At 38.8% G+C, this 26,139-nt stretch overlaps 1 protein-coding gene, 1 long non-coding RNA gene and 1 pseudogene across 3 annotated transcripts in view; 1 reads left to right on the forward strand and 2 right to left on the reverse strand.

The window, feature by feature from the left end:
* Nucleotides 1–1,600: 1,600 nt before the first annotated feature.
* On the reverse strand, nucleotides 1,601–4,524 carry LOC135971602 (high mobility group protein B3-like; annotated as a pseudogene).
* A 2,315-nt stretch (nucleotides 4,525–6,839) lies between these two features.
* PALMD (palmdelphin) overlaps nucleotides 6,840–26,139 on the reverse strand; it is a 48,545-nt gene continuing 29,245 nt past the window's right edge. Inside the window, exons 4-8 of one of the 2 annotated variants that reach the window (XR_012417319.1) lie at nucleotides 14,390–14,504; nucleotides 14,217–14,250; nucleotides 13,993–14,106; nucleotides 7,289–12,408; nucleotides 6,840–7,189 (exon numbers count right to left, since the gene is read on the reverse strand). Coding sequence is in view for 1 of the 2 variants with exons in the window: in XM_005542620.4 (XP_005542677.3) it covers nucleotides 7,146–7,189; nucleotides 11,311–12,408; nucleotides 13,993–14,106; nucleotides 14,217–14,250; nucleotides 14,390–14,504 (1,405 nt within the window). In the remaining variant the exon portion in view is untranslated. The remainder of the gene's footprint in view (nucleotides 7,190–7,288; nucleotides 12,409–13,992; nucleotides 14,107–14,216; nucleotides 14,251–14,389; nucleotides 14,505–26,139) is intronic. The other variant, XM_005542620.4, reaches the window with a different exon arrangement.
* On the forward strand, nucleotides 21,298–23,167 carry LOC141407633 (uncharacterized). Its single transcript, XR_012417324.1, has 2 exons — nucleotides 21,298–22,481; nucleotides 22,785–23,167. It is a non-coding gene; the product is annotated as an uncharacterized lncRNA (long non-coding RNA).

Below are 26,139 nucleotides of genomic sequence, written 5' to 3' on the forward strand. Positions count from 1 at the left end.
CCTGCAACTCAACAACAAAAAAACCAAGTAACCAAATTTAAAAATGGGCAAAGGACTTGAATAGATATTTCTCCAACAAAGATATACATATGGCCGACAAGTGTATGAAAAGATGTTTAATACCGTTAATAATTGAGAAATGCAAATCAAAACCACAATGAGATATCACCTCATATCCATGAAAATGGCTACTATAAAAAAAAACCCAGAAAATAACAAGTGTTGGGTGAGGATGTGGAGACATTGCAACCCTTGTGCATTGTTGGTTGGAATATATAATGGAACGATGGTTACAGAAAAGAGTATGGATGTTCCTCAAAAAAATTAAAAATAGAATTACCATATGATCCAGCAATTCCACTTCTGGGTATATACTCAAAAGTATTGAAAGTGAGATCTCTATGAGATATTTGCACATCATGTTCATTGCAGCATTATTCACAAGAGCCAAGAGGCAGAAGCAACTCAAATGCCCATGTATGGAAGAAAAAAATGTGGTATAAACATACCATAGAATATTATTCAGCCTTAAAAAATAACGAAATCCTGTCACATGCAACGACAAGAGTGAACCTGGACAGTGTGATACTAACTGAAATAAGGCATCACAAAAAGAAAAATACTGTATGGTTCCACTTAGATGAGGTATTGAAAGTAGTCAAACTCATAGAAACAGAAAGTAGAATGGTGGTTGCCAGGGTTGGGAAAGGAGAAATGGGGAGATGATGTTCAGTGGGTATAGAGTTTCATTGCTGCAAGAGGAAAATGTTCTAGGGCTCTGTTGCATAACAATGTGAATTTTCTTAACACCACTGAATTGTACACTTAAAAATGGTTAGGATGGCAAATTTTATCTTAATGTATTTTTACCACAATTAAAAATAAAAATTAAAAAATTGTATTTGTAACCAAAAAATCTTCCCAGAAAGAAAACTCCAGGTCCAAATGGCTTCACTGCTGAATTCCAGCAAACATTTGAGGAAGAACTAACATTGAGAGTACACAAACTTTTTTGGAAAATAGAGCAGTAGGGAACATTACTCAACTAATTTTATGAGGCTTGTATTACCCTGATACCAAAACCAGACAAAAACATCACATGAAAAGGAAACTACAGACTATATTCCCCGTGAACATAAACTGAAAATCTGTAATTAAAAAAAGCACTTAATGAAATATTAGCAAATTAAATTCTGCAACTTACACAAAGAGTAAAACATCAAGGCCAAATGAGATTTATGCAAAGAATGCACTGTTGGCATAACATCTGAAAAATTTGTCAATGAAATTCACCAGATTAGAGATGAAAGGAGAAAACCCATTTGATGATCTCAACAAACGCAGAGACAGCATATGACAAAATTCAAAACACGTTCATGGTAAAAACTTAGCAAACTAGAAGTGGAAACTTCCTCAATGTAATAAATAGCATCCAGGAAAAGCCTACAGCCAAAATGATATTCAGTGGTGAAAGATAATACTTCCCCTCTGAAAAATCAGAACAAGGCAAAGAATGCCTGCTCTCTGCATTTATATGTAACATTGAACTGAAAGCCTTAGTGCAATAAAGCAATGAAATGAAATAAAAGTCATAAGATTAGGGAAGAAGTAAAGTTGTTTTTATTTGCCGACAACCTCATCATTAAGTAGAAAATCCTAAGGAATATATTTAAAAAATGCTAAAATCAATTGAACTTATCAGAGTTGTAGGATACAAAGTCATTATAGAAACACATTTTTAAAATAGATAGTTTTTTTTTAAATTCATCCTTCTCCTCTACTTCCTCCTCGTCTTCTTCATCTTCCTCTTCCACCTTTTTTCGGGCAACTTTAGCAGGACCCTTTGCACCATCAAACTTTCTAGACTTTGCTAGTCAGCAACATCCTTCTCACACTTCTCCTTCAGCTTTGCTGCCTTCCTGATTGATATGGTTTGGCTCTGTGACCCCAACCAAATCTCACCTGGAATTGTAATCCCTATAATCCCCACGTGTCAAGGGCGGGACCAGGTGGAGGTAATTGGATCATGGGGGCGGTTTTCCCCACGCTGTTCTTGTGATAGTGAGTTCTCACGAGATCTGATGGTTTTACAGGTGTCCGACATTTCCCCTATTGGCACTCACTCCACCCTGCCACCCTGTGAAGAAGTTGCTTGTTTTTCCTTGCCTTCTGCTTTCCTGAGGCCTCCCCAGCAATGCGGAACTGTGAGTCAATTAAACCTCCTTCCTTTATAAATTACCCAGTCTCAGGTTTTTCTTCATAGCAGCGTGAGACTGAACTAATACAGTGAGGTAAAGCTGTTTTACACTGTCATTTAAGTTATTCCACATCTCATCCAACTTTTTTGACACATCTCCAATAGAGATGCTAGGCTTTGTGAATTTGACCTTGGGGCAGAATTCTGAACCAAACAGGAGGAATCCAGATGGTGGCCTTTTGTGGGCATTAGGATCCTTCTTTTTGCCTCCTTTAGCTGGTACGTAATCCTTCATTTCTCGATCATAGTGTAATTTATCCACCTTTGCCATTTCATCAAATTTAGACTTCTCTTTCCCAGACATTGTCTTCCACCGCTCAGAGCACTTCTTGGAAAATTCTGCAAAATTGACAGGAACCACTGGGTTTTTCTTCTTAGGTTCTTCTCTGCACATCTGCACAAAGAAGGCATAAGTAGATATCTTGCCCTTTGGTTTCTTGGGGTCATGGATTGGCAAACACTATTAGAATGAAAATTCTCTCCAAATTCATCTATGAATTTAATGCCAATCAAAATCCTAGCAGCCTCATTTGAAGGGGTTTACAGACTGATTCTAAAATTCACATGGAAAGACAAAGAACCGCAAATGGTCAAGACAATATTTAAAAAGACAAAGTAGCAATGAGCATGCCTAGTGCCCAGATGTTGTTTTCTACACTATTCTCCAATAAAAGCAACAGAAACTCTTGGATAAGTTGCTGATTCTAGAACTGGGGTAAGAAATACATAGGATGAGACTGGGTCATCTTGTAGTGCCAGAAAGTAAGGAAAAAACAAAGCAAAATCACTTACAGGGATATGTCAAAGGGGCACAGAAGCCAACTGAATGAACTTTCAACAGCCAAAGCTGGACCAATTTGAGCAGCAAATTGTGTTGGATTGTAACCCATGGTTTGTACCCCAGTGCAAAATACCTACTCAGTAATTTTCAGAACTGTCAAGGTCATTCAAATACAAAGAAAATCTGAAAAAGAGCCACAGCTAAGCAGAGCGAAAGGAGACGTGACAACTAAAATACCACGGTTTTCTATTTGGGATTTTGGAACAGAAAAAGGACATTAGCTAAAGACTAAGGGAATCTGAATGAAGTTTGAGACTTTAGTTAATAATAGTATATCACTACTGGTTTATTAATTGTAACAGGTGTACAATGCTAATGTGAGAGGTTAAAATAGGAAAATCTGAGTACAGCGTAGGTGGTAATTTTGTGCTGTCTTCTCAATTTTTCTGTTAATCTAAAACTGTTTTTAAAGTGTATTAAAAAAACAAGGTAAGATTGGAGGACCTAACACGACTTGATTCCAATATTTATTACAAAACTACAATATTAGCCACTATAAATAAAGTGTGGCCAGGCGCGGTGGCTCACGCCTGTAATCCCAGCACTTTGGGAGGTCGAGGCAGGCGGATCACGAGGTCAAGAGATCGAGACCATCCTGGCTAACACGGTGAAACCCCGTCTCTACTAAAAATACAGAAAAATTAGCCAGGCGTGGTGGTGGGCGCCTGTAGTGAACCCGGGAGGTGGAGCTCGTAGTGAGCCGAGATCGCGCCACTCTACTCCAGCCAGGGCGACAGAGCAAGACTCTGACTCAAAAAAAAAAAAAAAAAAAAAAAAAAAAAGTGTGCAATTTTCATGAGAGATATGCAGATGAATGGAACAGAGCAGAGAATCCATATGTAGACTCTCACTTCTAAGGTGTCTAGGTAATTCAATGTGAAAAATAATAGTGTTTCAACAAATAGAGCTGAACCAACTGAATGTCTCTGGGAAAAAAATACCCTGAACTTTTATCTCACTTACCCTTCCCCAAACTTTTCCTTCAGTTACTTCTATTCCACTTAACTTGAAATGTCCCACTGACCTAAAATGAGCGCCAAATATACAAAACATCAAGATATGAAATGATGAAGGTGTATGGTGTCTACCTTCATGTGTGACCCCTCAGCCAGACTTGATGATGGGCAGGACACGTGGGTCTTTTAATTCACGGACAAATTGAGTCCTCAGATGACTGTGTTAGACATGTGACATGTACCTCATTTTATAGATAAGGATACAGGCTCAGGTAAGTTGTTTGTTGCCCAGGGTTATACAGCTAGTGTGGCAGACACTGTTGGTGCCTGTGTCATTTCCCCGTGGCCCATTTTTGCAGCACCATAGCTGCAGTGGACAGTTCCGAGTAAGTTCAGACTTACCATCCTTCGAGAGGCATGTTCTGTGCTTCTTTCACTCTGGGCACTACCGGAACCTGTGTGACTCTCATGAAAGTGCAGTCCAGAAGTGGGGGGGAATTTATGCTCCCTCATTCAATGAGGGACCTGAGCTGGTGGATAAATGCCCTAGTTTTTTCCTTCAGACAGACAATGTTAACTGCTTTCTGTACACTCTCTTTGAGATTATGGTAAAATTCAGTCTCCGGTGCCTAAAGCATTGACTTTTATTACATACTATTATATTTTACCATTCTTTTCTGTGATTTTCTTCCTGCTCCTGGGATCACTTCTCAAACTACTGTACCCAAGTCCTAATTTCAGGCTGTACTTCTTGTTGGAACCAAGAGTGGCTCTACACAGCAGATGCTCTGAATGGGACTCTGGAACTGGACTGTCCTCTCACTGGTCAGATGGCAATGAAGACTGTGTGATAAGTTAATGGTAACAACCTTTGGCTCTCTGTATTATTATAGTTACTAAAAAGGTGAGACTGGGTCATCTTGTAGTGCCAGAAAGTAAGGAAAAAACAAAGCAAAATCACTTATAGGGATACGTCAAAGGGGCACAGGTGCCAACTGAATGAGCTGTCAATAGCCAAACCCGGACCAATTTGAACAGCAATTGTGTTGGGTTATAACCCATGGTTTGTTCTCAGGTACAAAATACCTGCTAAGTAGGTCTCGATTGCTGGGAAAGGCTGTAGTTAAATAGCAGAAGGTGAACAGAAGGCAGTATCTTGTCTCTGTACTATTATAGTTACTAGACTCTCCCTTATACTGGATTGAGATGAGGTACAGGTGAAAAGGGGAGAGGTAGGTTATAAAGTAGCTCTGCACTTGACTAGTACGGGGCAAAAGTATTGTCATGTACTGACAGGTGCTGTGAAGTTGGCTGCTTTTTGATAATTGCCTTAGAAACTGAAGAAAAAGAATTAGGCTCAGACCAGCCAACTATTTCGGGGCATTCCAGAAAGCCAGGCAGGCTTTAAACATCATGGCAATGTTTAAAGAGACCTATGTCTGTTGTAGACAGAAGGCAAACTGTGTGAAAATAATCCTAAGGGTTATTCCTTCAATCCTAAGGCTGGCAAGGCAACAAAGGAACGTGCAGGTTTGAGAGGTCACATATGCTAAACTCAGAGCTGTGAAAGGGAAGAAGTCCGTGGATCTGGAATAGGGGTATTTGTTGAAAGTACTTTACTTCAAAAATTTGAACCTCCGGGTTTCCCAGAACATTTCAGGCCACCAGAAGTAGCTCTCTCCCACTAGAGAAGAGCTGCCCTTTGCAAAACCACTCAGCTGGAGGGGAGGCTCTGCAGGTTAATGCTTGTCCTCCTCAGCATCATCTGCTTCTCTGACGTCTCATTACCTTCAGACCAATGATTAAGATGAAGTCTGATCATACATAGTCCCGGCAGGGAAATTCAGTTTCTGTCCTGGGAGGAAAGAGACTTTCATGGGAAGAAGAACTGGGTAATATATACTGGTATGATTCAGGGGAAGGTGTGTAGGAGTGGATCTTGAGGGGGTTGGAAGGAGGGACATATAATAAGGCAGGGTAGGAAAGAATTTATTGTTATGAGAGTACTCCGCTTCAAATTAGGATTTAATATCTTGGCAAGAATACTTAGGAGTAATATGCCGTAAACATTCTTACTAATTTTAATATTAAGATTCTAACTCAAGCTTGTCCAACCTGCTGCCCGTGGGCTGCACGTGGCCCAGGATGGCTTTGAATGCATCCCAGCACAAATTCATAAACTTTATTAAAACAGTGTAAGAGTTATTGTGCTTTTTTTTTTTTTTTTTTAGATCATCAGCTATTGTTAGTATTAGTGTATTTTATGTGTGGCCCAGACAATTCTTCTTCCAATGTGGCTCAGGGAAGCCAAAAGATTGGCCACCCCTGTCTAACTTGTTCACAAGAATCAGTGAAATATTAGACCAGATTTGTGCTCTCTGAAGGTATGGGACATCCTCTATCCAACACCCTGAGGTCATAATTGGTCATTGCACCACAGGGTTCACATTGAACTGAGTGAAGGAAAGGATGATAATTTAAGAAGAATAAATGTGCTAGTTATCATCTGTGTACTGGCCAGACAATCCAAACCCAGTCCCCACATCCGAGGATCATTACGGGATGCACCTTTTGGATATGGGCAAGGGTTTGAAGTCTCTACCAAACTAACTGAAGTGATACTTAGCAGGAGGATGTACTTTTATTAAGGCATTATTAATTCACGATGACGCATTTATTTGTCAGAGTTGAATATTTCTGTGATGAAGTGCAATGCTTTCCTATTGTCTTTCAATCTTTGTATCATCAAAATCACTATGCCAGTTAATATGCTACACTCAGAATATTTTAAATAACTTTATTCTTAAATTTAACAAGCTCTTATTAGAAATGCTTTGGTATTAATAGAATAAAAAATGCTGGTTTTCCCCCAGTGAATCATGTCAAGTAACTGGAAAAGTTACACGTTTGTTTTCCCCAGCTTTTTGGGATTTTTTCACAAATAATGACTACTATTTATTCACATGGCTTAATATGGTACATTGTAATGATAATATTTTGGACTTCAGAAAAAATAAAATATCCAGAAGAGAAATTTGCAAATGCTTCTTAGTTTCTTCTCCAAATGATGTTTATATAGGTGGTACAACTCTTAGATCACCTTTTTTCCTAGCTTTGCCATTCTCATCCTTAAAGCTGCAAATTAAAGAAAAAAAAAAAAAGAGAGTTACAAAAATTCCTCAATTTTTTACCCTAAATGGCCATTCATAGAATGCAGGAAAGTTTAGAACATACCTCAGATGGTTTTATCCAACAATGTGAGCATTGATTTAGTAGCACAAAAAGATAGTAGAAATAATAAGCTATGGTTAACTTAGGGCAGAAGCAGGTTCAGAACTAGAAGGAACCTATTTCTATAAAGATTAGAAAAATTAGTAGAGTAAACACAGTACAAGTGGAACAAATACAGGATTAGTGCACAGTTTCCCTATTAGCCATACATACAGATTCCTATAGGTTGATGACTGTATTTTATGTACATTTCTGAGCTATGTACTGCCAAAATAAAATGGTGTTTACACTTAAACTCTATTTCATGATTGTGTTTGCTTTCAGCTCATTCAACTTCCTTTCCCAAAGGAGCTCCGGCCTTTGGATATATAATAACAAGAACAAATTTCTTTATGAATGAAACAATGTGAACCAGTTATTAAAAGTTGGAGTGATTATAAAATGTCTTTGTCAAGATATAAGCATGCTTTAAAATGGCAGATATATCTTTTTGGATAATATTCTTCTGCTAATAATATATTGAATGTAGAAAGCATTTAAAAAATGTAGATATAGAATGTATAACACTTTTCTGCTATTCTGCATGAGTAAGTATTCTGATACTCTATTCTTATTATTTAGGATTTCAGTGTATAGCTGCCTTAGTCATGTTCCAAAAGTTGAGAGATGCTTTCAAGGCACAGATCTAAAGATTATGTTAATGATCTAATATTACATTCACGGGTAATATGGCCCCAGAACAGGCTATGTAACTGATTGGACAATTTTGTCTAATGAAAAATAAAATGGAAGACATGTTTTCTCATTTCTATGCCATATATTGGTTACTTTTTGACTATGGAAATGACCCCATGCCTAAGAAAACTTTTTGCACAAATATGAGAAGGGATGGGATCTAATTCTTAACAAGACCATGATTATTTTGTCACTCCACTTGTATGAAATATTTTCATTTCAATGAAGCTAAAGAGCATTATTTCCCTTGAAACTTTAAGAGGGATGATCATGTCTAGTGGCAGGGCCAAGAGTATTCCCTAGAATTTAGGATGAGCTGAGAGAATGTGCTCTGTAGCAAGCAGGTCTCGATTGCTGGGAGAGGCTGTAGTTACATAGCAGAAGGTGAACAAAGGCAGAAAGCAAGGCTTTATGAAGTTTCTGCTGTTGGATTTTATGGACCTCTGCCTTGCCCCTACCAACAAAAGAGAGTAGGAGTGAGGGGCTTTTTAAGAGTCTCTGTTAAGTCACGGGCAAATTGCTTTTTCTTACAGTCACTCCAATTCCATAAATTGGGCACATCCTGTGTGCTGTGGACATTCAGAGAAGTTTGCTAGAGTCTGCTTTCCTTTCTCTCCTTTTTTCAAGCCTATGTCAAGTAGATAGTGTGAGTTCCGGTAAATGCATGGGGCCAGAGCATGTTGGCAATAGAAGACCTGGTTTAGCAGCTAAAAACCTTGGGCCATCAGCTCTCTGTTTTACTTCTATTTTCTGCTCCTCTCTGATCCCCGCTTCTTCTTCCCATAGCATTTTAGATGCATGGGTTCAGCTGGCTGAACTTGGTAGAAGTCTCCTTACTCTCAGTGTCCCTTGGACTCTAATGGCTGTTGCAGGTTGGCAATCAGCAGCAGTAGCATGTGAACTCCCAGAGCTGAGGTCCCCACCACTTCATCCTGGAATGCCACTGACATCTCTAAGAGGACAGAATAGAGCTGGAAGTACAAGAATAGGTTGGTGAGGACTACCAAAGAAAGCCAGCTACTACCCGCTGACTGGTAGGGGTAGCAGTGAGCTCCCACGCAGAGCTGGCTGGGGCCATGCAATGGTGGAAGTGTCTGGCATTGAGCTTTATCCTATGAACATGTTATATTTACATTAAGCAGATGGACATAATGTTGCCTGAATTTTTCTGTCATGTCTTACTCTGTTAAAAATTTTGACTAACAAAATCTTGTCTTTAGAATCTCCAGCTTCCACCTTTTCCCATTTCTTTCTTCTTCATGCAGTTTTCCAAACTAAAATTGCTCTTAGATAAGGCATTGATAACCATATTTATACCAAGGGAAAAAAGATGAACAATTCTTAACTATTATGCCTACTGGAGCTATTTATATTAAATAGGGGATGTATACCATAAACAAAGGAATTGACCTAAATGGTGAGTTTTCAAGTATCATGAGCATTTTTTGGGGAGTAATGGGGAGAAGCTCAACCCACTGGTGTTTGTGAAATTGGAGTACATAGGTGGTTATTTTTCTTTGTATATGGATGGCACCTGAGGGCATATGACACTGTGACTGACTTATTTTTTAAAACCTACCTAAAAAATACACATCAGCTCTGTAGTCTGTATACCGAATTGGAAAACAGCAATGTAAAACAATATCATGGTGGAAGGCGAGGAATTTGGAGCATTCCGTTTATAAGATACTTTGATTGATAATACAGAACTCTGTATTGTTACTTTGTCTGGAATAGGTTTTCCTGTTTTCATTATTTTAGTTCAGGGGCATGATTAGTGTTGTCTGGAAATGTTAGTCACTTCCTGTCATTTTCCATGGGGTAAATGTGTTGACAAGGTTAGAGGAGAAGAAATAAGGGTGTTCAGGAGGAGCTGGCTAATATCCAAGTTCAGGAAAGGGAGGTTTTATAGTGGATAATGTCACTGCTATTGACCATAAACAGCGTGTTCCTCTTTTCGAAGTCTTCCGTGTTTTTTGTTTTTAAAATGAGTTTAAGATGGCAAAGTTTGATCAGTGAACAAAGCTCTTTCTTAAGATGGAAAGAAACTTAGTATCTTCAGCTTTCCATTGTGGGACATATCAGTCAACTCTGATTGAGGAAGTTATATGCGTGTATACTTTCCAAAAGCTTAGAAATTCTTCAGGTAATGACATTCATCATTGGGATACCTACTGTAACTACTTAAAAGAATGGGAGAAGGTTCATTTTACTCTATTATTAGCTACCTAATATTGGGCTGATGAGTTGTAGAGGAAGAAATATTATTGAATTGTGCAGGTACTACCGCACTTCCATAGAATTATCAAGTTCGACTTGTGAAATTAGCCGTACTTAATATTTATTGCTTTTTAATGAGAATCCTTCCATTAGAGACATTTAAAATTACTGTCCCTAGCAAACATACAGAAAGGTTATGTCAGGGTAATTTGATTTACATCTTTAGCCAAGGTAAGTACAGCTATTGTAACTGATTTTGTCAGGTTCTTATTTATTCTTTATAAATGATAACTAGAATATAATATTTAAGTGATAACAAGGAATCTAAAATTGAGAAGCTATCACTTTTGTAGAAAAAAAGTGTTAAAGTTATTTTCCACTCAATGCTAAAATAGCTGGTTTGCTATAAAGCTATAAAAATTTTATGAAGAATGAGAAATGCTAATATATAGAAAATGGAAAAGATAAATATGCCAAGTTGGGGAAGACTATGCAAAGTTAAAGGTTATAGAAAACATAAAATAAACTAACATTCTATTTTAAAATGTAGAAAAATTAGGAAAATAAAATTAATGAAACTATAGACATATGGAGAAACAAGATACAGCAAGGTAATAAAATACTCTGAAAATAACATTTGTTTCCTGTACTTTCTTGCAAAATTAAGGCAATTTGTTAACTTATATAAGAAGTTTAAATCACAGTGAGGCACAAATAAAGTAGTGAAAAGATTCTAGTGGGAAAAGATATGTTATTGATGATCCAACATATTAGTGAACCAAATACACTGACAAGCAGCACCATACCATGATAGAAGATGAAATTCAAGTTATTAAAATTCATCAATACAATATCAAATAAGGCAATGATTTACTTTTACTTTCTTTATCTTTTGAAGTGATTTAATCACTTTACTATAGTGATAAAAATCCCTATCAGCATTAATAAAAAAATCTCAGTGTGTATTAGTTTATGAGGTGGTCAGAGAAGCCGAAAGCAAGACTGTGTTACCACAAGAGAAGCTGGTCACATGACTGAACAGCAGTGGCATGCCTTGTCATTTTTATTACCTGTTAAGGATGGATCCTCGGTCCCATCTCCAGTTGTCTGAACATCAAATGGGGAATGGTGGACAGGGCTGCCTAAGCTTTCTTCTTGCTCTTTCAGAGATATGGAATTTTTGTGGGGAGATTTATGATTTGTGTTTTCATGAGGACTAGCTTCTGATCTTTTTCTAGGAAGTGGTGTTGGTTTGGCTGGCTGGTACACCTGACTATGGGGAGCTATGGGGTGGTAGGATGGCTTCTCAGCTTCTCCTTCATCCTCCTCCTCCTCATCATCAATCACAACCAGCTCAGCATGGATGATCCCATCATATCCTGTCAGAAGCTTCTTGTCTTCTTCACTGTCTTCTGCCTGCTGATATCCCATGAAAATCATTGTCACCGGTTCTGTATCATTTATGTCAGGAGGCAGGGAATGAACGATATTATATCTCACATCTTCCTCGTCCTCCTGACAAGCGGGTGAAGAATTCTGATGTTCAGATTTCCCAAATATTGTCTCTCTGGGGTTCAGCCTTGGCTTTGGGGAGGGTGCATCTTTGTCCCGCATGACATTCGATTCTTCCCAAGGAGTCATCAGCCTCTTTTGTGGGGTGTGAAGCGTCTCTTCTGCTTGTTGAATCACTGATCGGGGATGAGGCACTGGCCGAATGGGACTGATGTGATTGAAGTTGTTTTCCCTTTCCTCTGAAAGACCATTGTCCATATTGTGTATGGATTCATTTACATCCATATCCAGTCCATTAGTTTTAATCTTTATCCTTTCTTGAACGTTTGGTCCAGGGGTCACCGTTTCTCTCTGTGGGGTTGTAGGCCTGTAAAAGGGATTGGCATATACAGGCTCATGATACTCTGTTGGGGATTTAGAGTTTCTCTCTGAAGCTTGTCTTAGAAGTTCCTCGACTTCAACTGGTGCCAGGCCATCAGTGCCATTGTATGCTGCACTGTGATTAGAACTTACCGCATATACTGACTTTTGCCCATCGTCATAAACTTTTATTCCTGTACCTTTAAAATCTTCTGATGGCAGAGGTATTGAAGACAGAACTGTACTTTCTCCAGTCTTCAAGTCTTTTTCAACTTTAATTTCCATGGCATATAAAGCTGTTAAGAAATGAATTTGATCTTTGATTTAGTTAACTTTCCTTTTATAAACTAACCTGCTTTCACAATGTTTATTTTCATATGAAGTATACCCTTCCTGTTCTTTTATGTGAGATGTTGTCTGTTTGTTAAGTTTCCAATTTTACTCATTAATGATATAATGACCAACTGGAATAACATGGGTTTTTATGTAATGGTGTATGGAATTATTACTGAAAAACAGAAAGGGTTGAAGAAGAGAAGTTGATTAGAGGAGATAAGCTGATGGTTCCAAATAGGAAAGAATTTCATTGGGGAACTGAAAGATATCCTCTTTCCTATTAATACATTCAGCAAGATGGATGTACCTTCTTTTGCATTTCTCAATGGGCAGAATCAATCTCTTCTTTAGTCAAGAAGAATATGTTGCACTGTGCATCACAGTGGGCAAAGTGCCCAGTACAGTATATTTTATTAAGTTACATCCTTGTTGTACAGGCCAGCAGCCCGGTGAAATTATAGAGGTGTGTTCTACAGTTTTCACAATGAAGAGGCTGTTTAAATGTAGAACTGGCATGGAAACGGGAGGGAGAAGGCTAGAATCACACACTTCTCTTTCTGCCTTATGTTTCTTTTCATTTTCACTCCCATTTTCAAGTAGAGGAAGGACTGAAAAATAGAGCAATATCATCTACACTGAGACAAATGGACTGGAGAGAACTGAGGAAGATGAGATTTGCTTCATGACCCAGGTAAAATCCCTATGGCTGGAATTTCAATAGGGAAGGTAAAGCGAACAGAATTCTGTGCAAAATTACAGCTTGCTTTTGTTGTGTCCTCCCACCTTTCTTTCTGAACCCTTTTTGTATTTCTTACCTCCTCTATAGCCTCATGGTTCTTGGCCTTCCTTGACTATCCAAGAAAAACTGCAACACCTCTCATCTGCACTCTCCCTGTCCAGCTTCTCTGCTTTACTCTCTGTATTGCACTCCCTACCATGATATATTTAGTGAATACCTACTATATGCCTAACTGAACCTGGCACATAGTAGCTATTCTCTAAATATTTGTTGAATGAATAAATGACTGTTATCTGCAAATAAAGAGTAGTTTTTCCTTCCACTCTAAAATTCAAAGGTTTCCTCTCTGCTCTAATGCAAACCTTCATTTTTCCAGAAGCTTTGAAGCATCGATTTTATATAAGTCAATCTCCCATGGAGGAAATAATGCCTAAACTTCCCGCAGGAATATTTTCATTTTCAAAAAAGATCTTCGTAACCCCCAAAGCATGTCTATTGGATGGAATATATCAGGAGAAATACTTTTTTGACCAGGGAAGCTTTGCTTTTAAGAGCTTCTTGTCTCCTTCAGGTCTCTATCTTCCTTATCCCTGTCTGGTTTGTTAGGGAATAAAATGTATGGAATAAATGCTATTAATATACCCCCATTATCCTCACCTATGCAGTGACTAACCTACCTCATAGAACTTTGTAAAATGAACCATTGCTTAACCTGGAAGAATAATCTGTTCTAGCAAGTTGTGACTATTTGACACTGTAAAATCTGAAATTAAGAACATGCCCTTCAACAAGGTTTTTCATATACCTTTCCTATTTTGTTCATCATCTTCTTTTTCTTCATTTATTTCCTTCCTTAACCTAGAAGGTATGTAGGACTTTGGAAGGTCAGGGATATTAGCGTAGATGTCCTCAATTGACTCTGTAAAATTAATGAATTCAAAATACATTTAGAATATATTTACAATGGGAACCATTTCAAATTACCAAAAAACCTTAGTTTAACATAAAGTAAGTTATTCAAAAACATACCTTCCGCTCTTTCTTCCCTTTCCACTTTCACAGACTGTAAGAAAAAAGAATTCTCCATGATTAATACAGTTTAAAACATAGAATCTAAATGTGGATATGCTTTGAAAAATTATATGGTATTTGTGGATTCATTTTGAGAGAGAATTACAGTTTTAAAATTGGTTAATGCTCACTCTTATAATGTCTTCTGTTGTCCGCTCAATTGACTTTAGTTTCTTTAAAATGGCCTCTTCCTTTGTTGAGATTTGCAGTTCAGCTTTTTCAAGATCTTGGATCTCTTTCTCAAGCCTGACAACAAAAAGGTGTACTTTTTATTGCTTAACACAGTACAAATGCAGAGTTCTCAAATGTATCTTCCCCATATATAAACTTTCCTTGGAATACGTGTGTAAGTAACCAGACACCTTCTAAGAACATCATGTCACACTTAGCATCACACCAAGCATGATACTTTATAGAAGGTACCTAATGCCTGATTTTGAACAATTTTCAAGGTTTCTTTTTTGGACAAAGAAACATATTAGGTAAAGCATTTGACTTTTGCTCCATTTTCTTCATTGCAATTACTAATGTTACTTCCAAATAAAAGTGATTTTTAAAATACAGAGACATAAGTTTAAAGTTGTACTGAAAGGAATGGTACATTTGTAGTTATTATGTAGTTCACCAGTTTTTCATATCCAAGTCATCATATACATTATTTGAAGAAAATGTTGTAATTATTAAACGGATTTAATAATCATAGCCATTTAATACTTAAAATTCTTGCATATTCTAACATTGAAAATGACACTTTGATTTAATTTCAATTTCCTAAGAGTTGGGCCATATTATAGTGAGTAGGGTGAAGAGATGCAAAAATGGACAAAATCTAGTATAGTAGCTTCAACTGCAGCTGTTTATAGAGATTACTTTTTCTTGGGGGGCGGCGGGGGGAAGAGCACACATCACAAGGAACTTACAGCGACAAAGAGACCGACATTTGAAACTGGACTGTTGCAAGCATTCTGAGCTGTTATCTTGGCCAGCATACAGCTGCGTGTCAGATTCAAATAAACTCCAGGGGGCAGCATCGTGACCTCTACTCTATAAAAACATACACTGGCAATCACGCAGAAGGCTGGCCCTTGGCAGCCACGTAACACACACAGTTTCTCAGCCAAATACACTAAGGCTCTAAAGTCAGCTGCCTCGGAGGATGGCTGATTAGATTCAGCAGCTGGTCCAGGAGGTGACAGCTGTGGATATTTGTGTCAGCTAAGAGAACTGTCAGTTTTCTTGGCTTCCTTCTTGAAGATGGTCATGGGCCTGGCAGCTCAAAAATGCTGTGCTATTGACACACCAATAAAAGGCCAAGATGTGGTCAGCTTGACAGCTCTCTTGCTCATTGCTTCAGTCTCAAAGTTCTTACTTTGCTGCTGCCTCTGGCCATTGGTAGATTGGCGTTTATAACTGAGCAGGTTTTCTTGCACACCACAGACCTCTAAGTGAAATGGAGTAGCCCCTGGTTTCTTAGAAGTGTCTGAACTGTGACTGCCATTTTATTAAAATTCCTCCACATCCATGGCAGCACTTTTACCCTTCAGCAGAGCTGTGGGGATATATGTTGGTCCAGTTTGGTAAACGGGAAAGCTCTGCGCTAAAAGTGATAAATCTGGATTCGATTCTGTCTCTGCTACTCACTTCTTGTGAAAGCCAGTTCCCTTAACCTCTCTGAAACTCAGTTTTGTAATGTGTGTAATGAGCATAATTACAGATTACGCTCATTACCCTATACAGATATTTGGTGACACTAAGAGATGACGTATATGAAAGCACACTGACTATGGTTGATATCAGATGTAAATTTGTTATGATATAATTTTTAAAAGTTTTCTGCAACATACTGTATATCTTTCTTCTTTTATCCCCTGTCCCACTAGGTAGTTACCTAATTTGCCTGTTAAAGACAGTCTACAAAGATAGAAAACAAGAAGGTTCAAATCATTGCTGCAAGCAGCGCTTGGACATCAGGACCTAGCTGTGGAATCAGGTGGACCTGGGTTTGAATCCTGGTTCATCTGCCAGCTTCCTATGTGACCGTAGACAAGTGGCCTTACCTCACTAAGACTCAGTGTTGGGCCGAGAGAAGTGGCTCATGCCTATAATCCAGCACTTTGGGAAGCTGAGGCAGGAAGATTGCTTGAGCTCAGGAGTTAGAGATGAGCCTGGGCAACATAGTGAGACCTCAGTCTCTACAAATATTAAAAAAAATCAGCTGGTCATGCACCTGTGGTCCCAGCTACATGGGAGGCTGAGGTGAGAGGATTGTTTGAGCCCAAGTGGTCGAGCTTGTAGTGAGCTATGATCACACCACTGCACTCCAGCCTGGGCAACAGAGTGAGACCCAGTCTCAAAAAACAAGCAAACAAACAAACAAACAAAAAACCACAAAAACTCATTGTCTTTATTCATTCATTCTTTTAAAAATATTTACTTAACATCTACTTTGAACCAGGCACTCTTCTATGTGCTGGGGATCTTATGGTGACCAAAACAGAGTCCCTGAGCTCAAGGAGTTTACATTCTAGTGGGAGACAATACGGGAGCTGGCAACCTTTTTCTCTAAGGGGCCAGATGCTAAATATTTTAAGTTTTGCAGTCCACATATGCTTTCTGTTGCTTATTCATCTTTTCCCCCCCTTTTTATTTTACAGCCTTTTAATAATGTAAAAACCATTTTTAGCTTGTGTCTGTACAAAATCAGGCCAGGGTTAGATTTGGTCCTGGGCCATAGTTTGTCAACCCCTACATTAATAAATGTGTAATACAAATATGTATATATTTCAGATGTATATGTGTGTGTATACACACACACACATTTATTTATGAAGAAAAAATATTTTTGATGAGAAAAGCAGGATAGGGACTGTAAACAGCAGGATATATAATACAGAGAAAGCCTGGGGAGGGGGCACTATTTCACACAGTGTGGTGAGGGAAGTTCTCTCTGATAAAGTGTCATTTGAGCAGAGACATGAAGAGACGTGAGGGTTTCAAAGGGAGTGTGCTCCAGAGAGATGGAAGAGTAACTACAGAGCTTGAAGCAAGAGCTGAGAGAGTAGAAAGGTGAAATGAAGTCAGAGAGGAGGCAGATGGTCAGATAGACAGGGCCTTGTGCATGGAAAGGCTTTAGGGAAGCCATTGGAATTCTGAACAGAGAGGAAACATGCTATGACTTAAAATGTAAACAGTTACACTGTGTGGAGAATAGACTGGATGGGGCAAACATGGACGTCAGTTGTCCTAAAAATCTAGATGAAGATGGCGGAATCCAGGTTGGTTGCCAGTAGAAGGGTGAGAAGTGGTTGGATTCTGGAAATATTTGAGAGAAAGAACTGCCAGAATTTGTTGGTGATTACATGCAGGGGATAAGAGAAAGGGAGATATCAAGGTGATTCCACTGTTTGTTACCTGAATAATTGGAAACATGCAAATACAATTGGCTGAACAGAAATCTGGGAGAGAGAAGAAAGGGGATTTGTGGGGGATGTGTTAAATTTGAGACAATCAAGTGTGATATGGAGAAGACAGTTGGATATACAAGACTGGAGCTCAAAGAAGTCTGGGTTTGAAGATATACATTTGGGAGTTGGTATGTATTACCACAGGAGTGGATAAGTTTTCCTAGAAAGTGAGGGAGATAAGAATTCCAAGGCCTGAATCTGGGGCAACTCACCATTTAGAGATCTGGTCAATGTTAACAACTTCATAGGGTTTTCTTTTCTTTCTTTCTTTTTGGAGATGGAGTCTTGCTCTGTCACCTAGGCTGGAGTGCCATGGTGCAATCTCGGCTTACTGAAACCTCTGCCTCCTGGGTTCAAGTGAGTCTCCTGACTTAGCCTCCTGAGTAGCTGGGACTACAATAGTGCGCCACTACGCCCGGCTAATTTTTGTATTTTTAGTAGAGATGGGCTTTCACCATGTTGGCCAGGCTGGTCTCAAACTCCTGACCTCCAGTGATCCGCCTGCCTTGGCCTCCAAAGTGCTGGGATTACAGGCATGAGCCCGGTGACTTCAGCTAGTTTCTTCCTGTCTCTGCCCCTTTCTTTTCCTGGGGCATAGAGACAAAGCTCTTGGTCTGCTCGGCCAATGACACCTTAGGGAATTTTGAAATGCACTGGTGTTCGTTGTTGTTTCTCTCTGAAGAAAAAACTGTGGGTAATGTAATGCCATACGATTCTCCCAAGAATCTCTTTAGACTAATACAGTAAGAATATGAGGATGAAAACCTGCAAACCTCATCAGCATATCTGTTAATGAATATTTTTGAAGGTTTTCAAGTCACTGGGTACATCATGACATGTTTGTGAAAACTAAACATAAACAAACACCTCCCTTCCATTCTTTATCACTTACTCACAGCCGACTCTGAGTTAAAAAGGATAACTAGGAAACATCGTGGTACTAATTACTTAGAATCACAAACCTCTAACAGAAGATGCCTACTGATGTAGAACATTTCCTAAAATTTCCACTTCAATGCAAAACTTGACTTCTTATTTTTGTGTGTTGATTTGATACTTCTAATATTTATGGACAATGTAAATATCAGATGAATGTTAGTGATTCGCTGCTCTAGAAAAGCTTTCTAAAAGATCAGAATGCTAATGGAAATGATGAGAGGCTTAGAAAGCATAACTGAGAGTAAGGAACTGGACGCTCCCAGAACCTCCCCAACCCCCTCCACTTGGTCAGAAGTCAGCAGTTGCCTAGCTATGGAGAAGAGGACGTTTGACAACCTCTACACCAGATAATGCACTGAGGTTTTGAGGACTTACTGTCCTTAAGGGGCATAAATCAAAAATTGCAACTAGAAGGCAGGGCAGTTTTTGTGTTATCTAGCACAGTGGTACGTAACCAGAGGCGATTTTGCTCCCTGGGGATATCTGGCAAATTCGAGACATTTTTGTTTCTCATAACTTGGCGGGGGCGAGGGGTGCTGCTGACATCTAGTGGGTAGAGGCCAGGGATGGTGCTAAATGTCCTGTCATGCACAGAACAGTTGCCTCACAACAAAGAATTATTTAGTCCAAAGTGTCAATAGTGCTGGGGTTGAGGAATCCTGGATACCTAAAGAATGCCTGATGTAGTGTAAGTTCTTGATAGGTACTTTATAAGGAATTTGTTTATATCCATTTCTATTTTAATTTTTTCCCTATTATTCCTTCCCATTCCAATATACACAAATGTTTGTGTATCTTTTTTTTTTTTCCCCATTTTCAATGACCACTCAAGTTAAGAGAATATTCAGCCCTAATTTAAAGCTTAAATAATGCAAGACTTACATTAGGGACTCTTACCTAATCCCTTTCCAAAGGTAGTGTTGGGGGAGAGAAAAAATTTGGCAAGTATAAATGAAGTATTGGGAAAATATGTAGGATGGAATTTGAAATCAGATCTTTACTTACAGAGTCTGAACTCTTAACTCCTCTCCAATTAGCCACTGTGGAAAAAATATATATTCCTTAGGGTTATTTTGCTGTACTGGGGATTTTTCTGCTCAGTGGGTTAGTCCGGCTAATAAGGATTAAAGTCTGGGCTTTATCTTTTTTTATATATATATATATATATATGCACACATATATATTTATATATACATATATATTTATATATACATTATATATATATATAGCCTATTTGCTGGGTAAAAAGAGGGTTATTTTCAAGAGCTCCCTAGGTAAAAGCAGGTAGCTTTCATTTCATGAACTGTTGCAGTAATAACCTCCCTTAATCATCACGAGATAATGTCTCCAATCCAATTCCAACGTGCAATTTTTTGTCTTGGAAAAAAGGACAGCACATAAATGCTGGATGCATCAGGAAGAGGTTATTTCAGAAGGCAATATATATATATGCATATATATACACACACACATACACATACATGTATGCATGTACATAGATATATACATATGTGCATGTATGTGTGTTTATCTGTGAGTGTATATACATATATATGTAAAATTAAAATTGTTTCGAATGGAGAGCATTTGGGGAGGTTACCGTGGGGTAACTCTTTAACCTTCACATGCCTATCTTTCAGTTGATGGGTTAGAATTTCCATAAGTGCTGCCATCCCCATCTTTAGAAGGTATTACCTTTCAGAATGGGAATTGAGCTCCTTGAAATGCTGATTCAGTTTGGTGAGGAACAGGCAGCAGAGAATGAAATATCCTCCTTGGTGCCTCCCAGGCTGTTAGGTGGGGCTTGATGGATGAGTCAGTGCCTCTCACCATTTCTGAGAGTTGGTGGGCAGGCATCATGTGCCAATTTAGATAAGCAGAGTACATGAAAAAGGATTTGTAATGCTATCCATTATTGGAATCTTTCTTCTCCTTGCCTATTTGCTGGGGAAAAAGAGGGTTATTTTCAAGAGCTCCCTAGGTAAAAGCAGGTAGCTTTCATTTCATGAACTGTTGCAGTAATAACCTCCCTTAATCATCACAAGATAATGTCTCCAATCCAATTCCAACATGCAATTTTTTTGTCTTGGAAAAAAGGACAGCACATAAATGCTGGATGCATCAGGAAGAGGTTATTTCAGAAGGCAATTTTTCTGCTGCTAAGGGTCCATTTATCTCTCTCAGCTTTTGGTGGAGTTAACAAGGACTCACAACCTGATAGAGTTTGCCATTAGGGGCCAAACAGACTGGAACTCATGAGGGGAAAAACCACACAAACCAAAATTCAAAAGTCATCATCCTACCTTTCAGCACTTCATGTGTTAGCATTTATAACATTTAACACATATTGCATATTTACATTGCACCAGGCACTGGCCTATTTCGTTCTTATAGCAACCCCCATGAGCACTGCTGTTAGTTCCAATTGACAAATGAGCAAGCTGGGCACCTAGAAAGGCAACCGACCCAGAGGCTCACGGGCAGCCTGAGGCAGGATGGAATTTGAAATCAGATCTTTACTTACAGAGTCTGAACCCTTAACTTCTCTCCAATTAGCCACTGTAGAAAGAAAACCTAAAAAAATGGATTCTTAGGAACTTAGACACAGCATTCATTTTGCTCTGCAGTATAAAGGGATTTTTTTTACTTTCTATGATAATAAAGGAAGTGAAGATTGAAATGATAGCTGGGGCACACCAGCGTGTAAAACTGTTGACCCATTACATATAAAGGGAATATTTCTGTCCTAATCTTCCTTAGGGTTATTTTGCTGTACTGGGGATTTTTCTGCTCAGTGGGTTAGTCCGTCTAACAAGGATTAAATCTGGGCTTTATCTTTTTTTTTTTTTTGGCTGCTTGACTTTGGTTCTGGTATGAGTTCTCAGAACAGTCTCCTTCAAAGAATCTGGGGTTTCCTAAGTTAATGCCACTTTACAGCACGACTTTCTTTGCTTCCACACTAGACTGTGTTGTTCAAAGTAATTGAAGCAGTAGGTCTTAAATATAAAGCTGGCTAATGCAATTTGATTATGTTACTGCAGTTTCAAGGTAACCACCAATGCTAGGTATGAAATTAAGTTTATGGCTGGCTCTTATCTATACTTTGAAGGGACTGATGAGTTACTTGCATTTCAGTAGCCCAAACTCTCTTATTAAAAGCCAGGACTACACCTAAAGAGAGGGTCTAATGGCTATTTCTCTGGGATAGCCTGAGTCAGCAGGTGTTAAGCCACTACTGATGTGCTTCTGAGGCCAGCTGATGGAAGTTCTAGGACCAAACCCCCACCTCCAACACTCCCCAAGCTAGATAAAGAGGGATTTTTTTTTTTTTTTTTTTTTTTAAAGAGACGAGGTATGCCTGTGTTGCCCAGGCTTGTCTTTAACTCCTGGGCTCAAGAGATCCTCCCACCTTGCCTTGGCCTCCCCAAAAGCTGGTATTACAGGTGTGAGCCACCATGCCCAGCTGGATCCAGTTTCTTTTGGGACTCACAGGTTCTCAGAATGTCTTTGCCTCTGATAAGTATTGAATTCTGCCTAGAGTGGTGAGCAATTCTAGCTTGATTCTCCCCTTGGACTAGAGATTCTCTTCCCTTTCTTCCCCACTAAATCTTGGGAGAACAGGAAACAGTTGGTGGTTTACCTATATTTTTGTGAGTTTTTGTGTGAAGGCCCACTTTCTCAGGGGAAGAAAAGACTGTTTACAGCTCTACCCATGGAAACAGAAAATGAACCCATCTCAAAGCTAATACAGTTGGCTTAATCCTTTAACCCCTCCAAGCTTGTTCTCTCATTTAGGGAATAATAATAGTATTCACTAAAGGTTGTCTTTTTTTTTTTTGAGACGGAGTCTCGCACTGTGTCACCCAGGCTGGAGTGCAGTGGCGCGATCTCGGCTCATTGCAAGCTCCGCCTCCCAGGTTCACGCCATTCTCCTGCCTCAGCCTCCGAGTAGCTGGGACTACAGGCGCCCGCCACCACGCCCGGCTAGTTTTTTGTATTTTTAGTAGAGACGGGGTTTCACCATGTTAGCCAGGATGGTCTCGATCTCCTGACCTCGTGATCCACCCGCCTCGGCCTCCCAAAGTGCTGGGATTACAGGCTTGAGCCACCGCGCCCGGCCAAGGTTGTCTTAAGGAGATAGTTGAGGTAATTGTTCATAAACCCCTACAACAGGGCTTGATGCAGAGGAGTTCCTTAATAAAGATGAGTCACTGGCCTGGGCATGGTGGTCATGCCTGTAATCCCAGCACTTTGGGAGGCTGAGGCGAGTGGATTACTTGAGATGAGGAGTTTGAGACCAACCCGGCCAACATGGTGAAACCTTGTCTCTACGAAAAATAAAAAAATTAGCTGGGCATAGTGACATGCACCTATAATCCCAGCTACTCAAGAGGCTGAGTCAGGAGAATCGCTTGAACCTGGGAGGTGGAGGTTGCAGTGAGTTCATGCCATGGCACTCCAGTCTGGATGACAGAGTGAGACTGTCTCAAAAGAAAAAAAAAAAGACCCTTTTCTCTTTCTTAGTTTGCTTGGGAGAGGAGGACCATCTGTGACAACTCCATTGGAAGACAAAAATCTAGCAGGTCCATTTGGGTGTTTGATCTGCAACTTTAGCAAGCATGGTACTAATATAGCTTCAGGGACATACTTGTCCTTGCAAATGCTGATCTAAACAGAAAATCTCAACAGTGATCTAGCATGATTGGAAGAGTTGTAGTAATATGTACGAGGATGATGTCTATTTAGTAAATGTGGGCAGAAAGAACATTCTAGTCTTTTTTGACAACCTGTTATTTCCTCTCTCCACACCCCACCCCCGATCCATCCTCCTTTTGTTCTTTTTAGTGATAGAACTCCCTGAGTTTTATATGACTTCCTGGCTACGTTGCTATGGACTACATTTCCCAGTGTCCTTGGCATTCAGATGGTACCATGTGAGTAAATTCTGGCCAACAGGGTATTAGCAGAATTGACATCTGCAACTGTCAGGTCATGCTGTTAAAATAGAGCTGCTTGTCCTCCATTTATCTTCCCTTCCTGAAGCAGATGAAGTAGTGAGCTGGCTTTGACCATATAGCCAAGGGCATCCCTTAGGAGGTAGCAAAACAAGAAGACAGAAAGAAATAGGGCCTCTAGATAACCTCATGTAACACTGATGCTCTCCTCTGCGTGTATGTTTACCAGTTAGGATTTGATGTATGTGAGAGAAATGAACCTTTCTATCTCATTTAAGCCACTGCTCTTGAGGACTCTTTTAAAGTGACAAAACCCATATGCTGACTATTGTGTAACCTTATGAGGAATGAATTGTAGTGTGACACATTTTATGTGATTTTTCATAATTTTTTAAATTGATTTGCAGAATTACTCATTATCTTGCAGTTCAGGTAGTTAACTAGCAAAAACAGAAAAACTAATCAGTCTTTGCTCCCAGTGGTTAAAGGATTTATAGGTTTCTAAAAAATGTAGCAAATCTGGCATGATTTGTGTTGACAGCTGGCTAATACTGAATGGTTAAGGTTTGCAGTGAAAAATGAAAGTTCTTTTTATTTTTTAAAACCATAGCTCATCTAAAATAATCTCTCTGGAAATTCAATGACTATTATTGAGTACGTACAGTTGACTTTAGTCAAGTTATCTTGACTGCAGTGTGTTAGTCATACGTAATAGGCAGATACATTACTACTAATGGGTCAGAAGTTAAAGATATTTCATCTTTACAGATAATTTGGCCAGTGGTAATGCCAAGCTACATTTTCTTAATAAAGTTGAGAGTAGTGTAATCTATTAGAAGTGGAGCTTTTTTTTTTTTTAACTTTTTAAAGTTGAGGTTTAATAAATTTCATCAAATGTATAGCAAACCTTTATTAAGGACTTATTACATATCAGGCATATTTTCTTCACTAAGCTGAAATAAAATCATTATCTTAAGTGAAATAACTTAGAAACAGACAAATACCACGTGTTCTAACGTATAAGTGGGTGCGAAGTAATGTGTATATATGGACATATAGAGTGAAATAATAGTCACTGGAGACTCAGAAGGGTGAGAGGGTGGGAGGGGTATTACGGATGAGAAATTACCTAATAGATACAATGAACGTTATTGGCTGATGATTGCACTAAAAGCCCAGACTTCACCACTATTCAATGTATCCATGTAACAAAACTGCACTTGTACCCCCTATATCTACAAAAATTTTTAAAAAGTGCATATCAAAAAAGGTGAATAATTCAATGCACAGACAGTAGGTAAGAACAAAAACTATCCAGTATGGCTGGTGTTCTTAAAAAAAAAGGAAGAAGAAGAACAAGAACTGCCTTAGAACCAGCCATTGTCAAAGGGCATTTTTGCTTTGCTTCTTGATGTTAATTGTTCATGTTTGATACCAAGGAACAGGACAGAATAAGGAAGATCTAACCTACTAGTGCAAACAGTCATATGCTACTGGTAAGCATGCCAGAGAATTAAAGGGCATTTGGCATACAGCAAACACTAAGTTTGCCACAAGTCAGATCTATTGCCTCTAATTCTGAGCATTTAAGAATAGAACAAACAATACAATGCAGCAGCTTTAAGACAACAAGAAGCAGACCGGCAAGGGAATAATGACATTGAAACAAGCATCAGTTTGCTCTGATGGTTGGGAACAGAGCAGATGTTTAGAAAGCTGAATAATTAATTATATGTGAATAGCTTTTGCACGGGTGAATCTCATCTCCTAATATAACTCCGCAAATATTATTAATTATCTTATGGGCAGATGATAGTATCTTGATTTGAAACCGCCATGTAGGCATGTAACGTTACAAGAGAGTGATTTAGTAGAAAAGCAAACCCTCTTAATCAGAACAATATTTTGCAAACTGAGGGTTTCATTTGCCATGAAAAATAAGAAACAAAACTGGTTTTCAGAGAATCAGCCACTATCATGCACAAGTTATTATACAAATGTCATTTTCAAATGAATGCAAATAAACATAGTCTCAAGGTTGATGTGATATGAAGGATTGGTTAGTTATGGGCTTCTCAACGCTCTGGCGGGATAGAAACTAGGTGTGTGTGTTTTTTAATTAGGGCTTGTGGAGGACCTTGTAGTACATGCCAAACATTTAATAGGAGTGAAATAATTGTAATAATTTGACTTGTACCCAGGTGTCATGAGTTTCCCAAGTGGCCATCAACTACTGTTGTGGCCAGGACATGGAAAGTTAACTGAAGATATACTTATCCATGATTCTGGTAAGCCTCTTTTATTTTCCTAAAAAAAAAATTGTAGAGAAAAACATTTCTATGAATAAACTACTTGTAACTATATAATGAAATGGCAAAAAGTATTCAATGATGGAGACAGCTAGTGACTCTTTCCTTTCAGAAATAATTCCTGGCTTTGTGCCTTGGTAACCCTTAACATTTATCCCTGACTATGTTACAGAGCAGCCACTATATTTTCTATTTTTTATCCACTTCATTTTTG

This window comes from Macaca fascicularis, chromosome 1 (genome assembly GCF_037993035.2).
Source record: "Macaca fascicularis isolate 582-1 chromosome 1, T2T-MFA8v1.1".
NCBI classification, from domain to species: domain Eukaryota; kingdom Metazoa; phylum Chordata; class Mammalia; order Primates; family Cercopithecidae; genus Macaca; species Macaca fascicularis.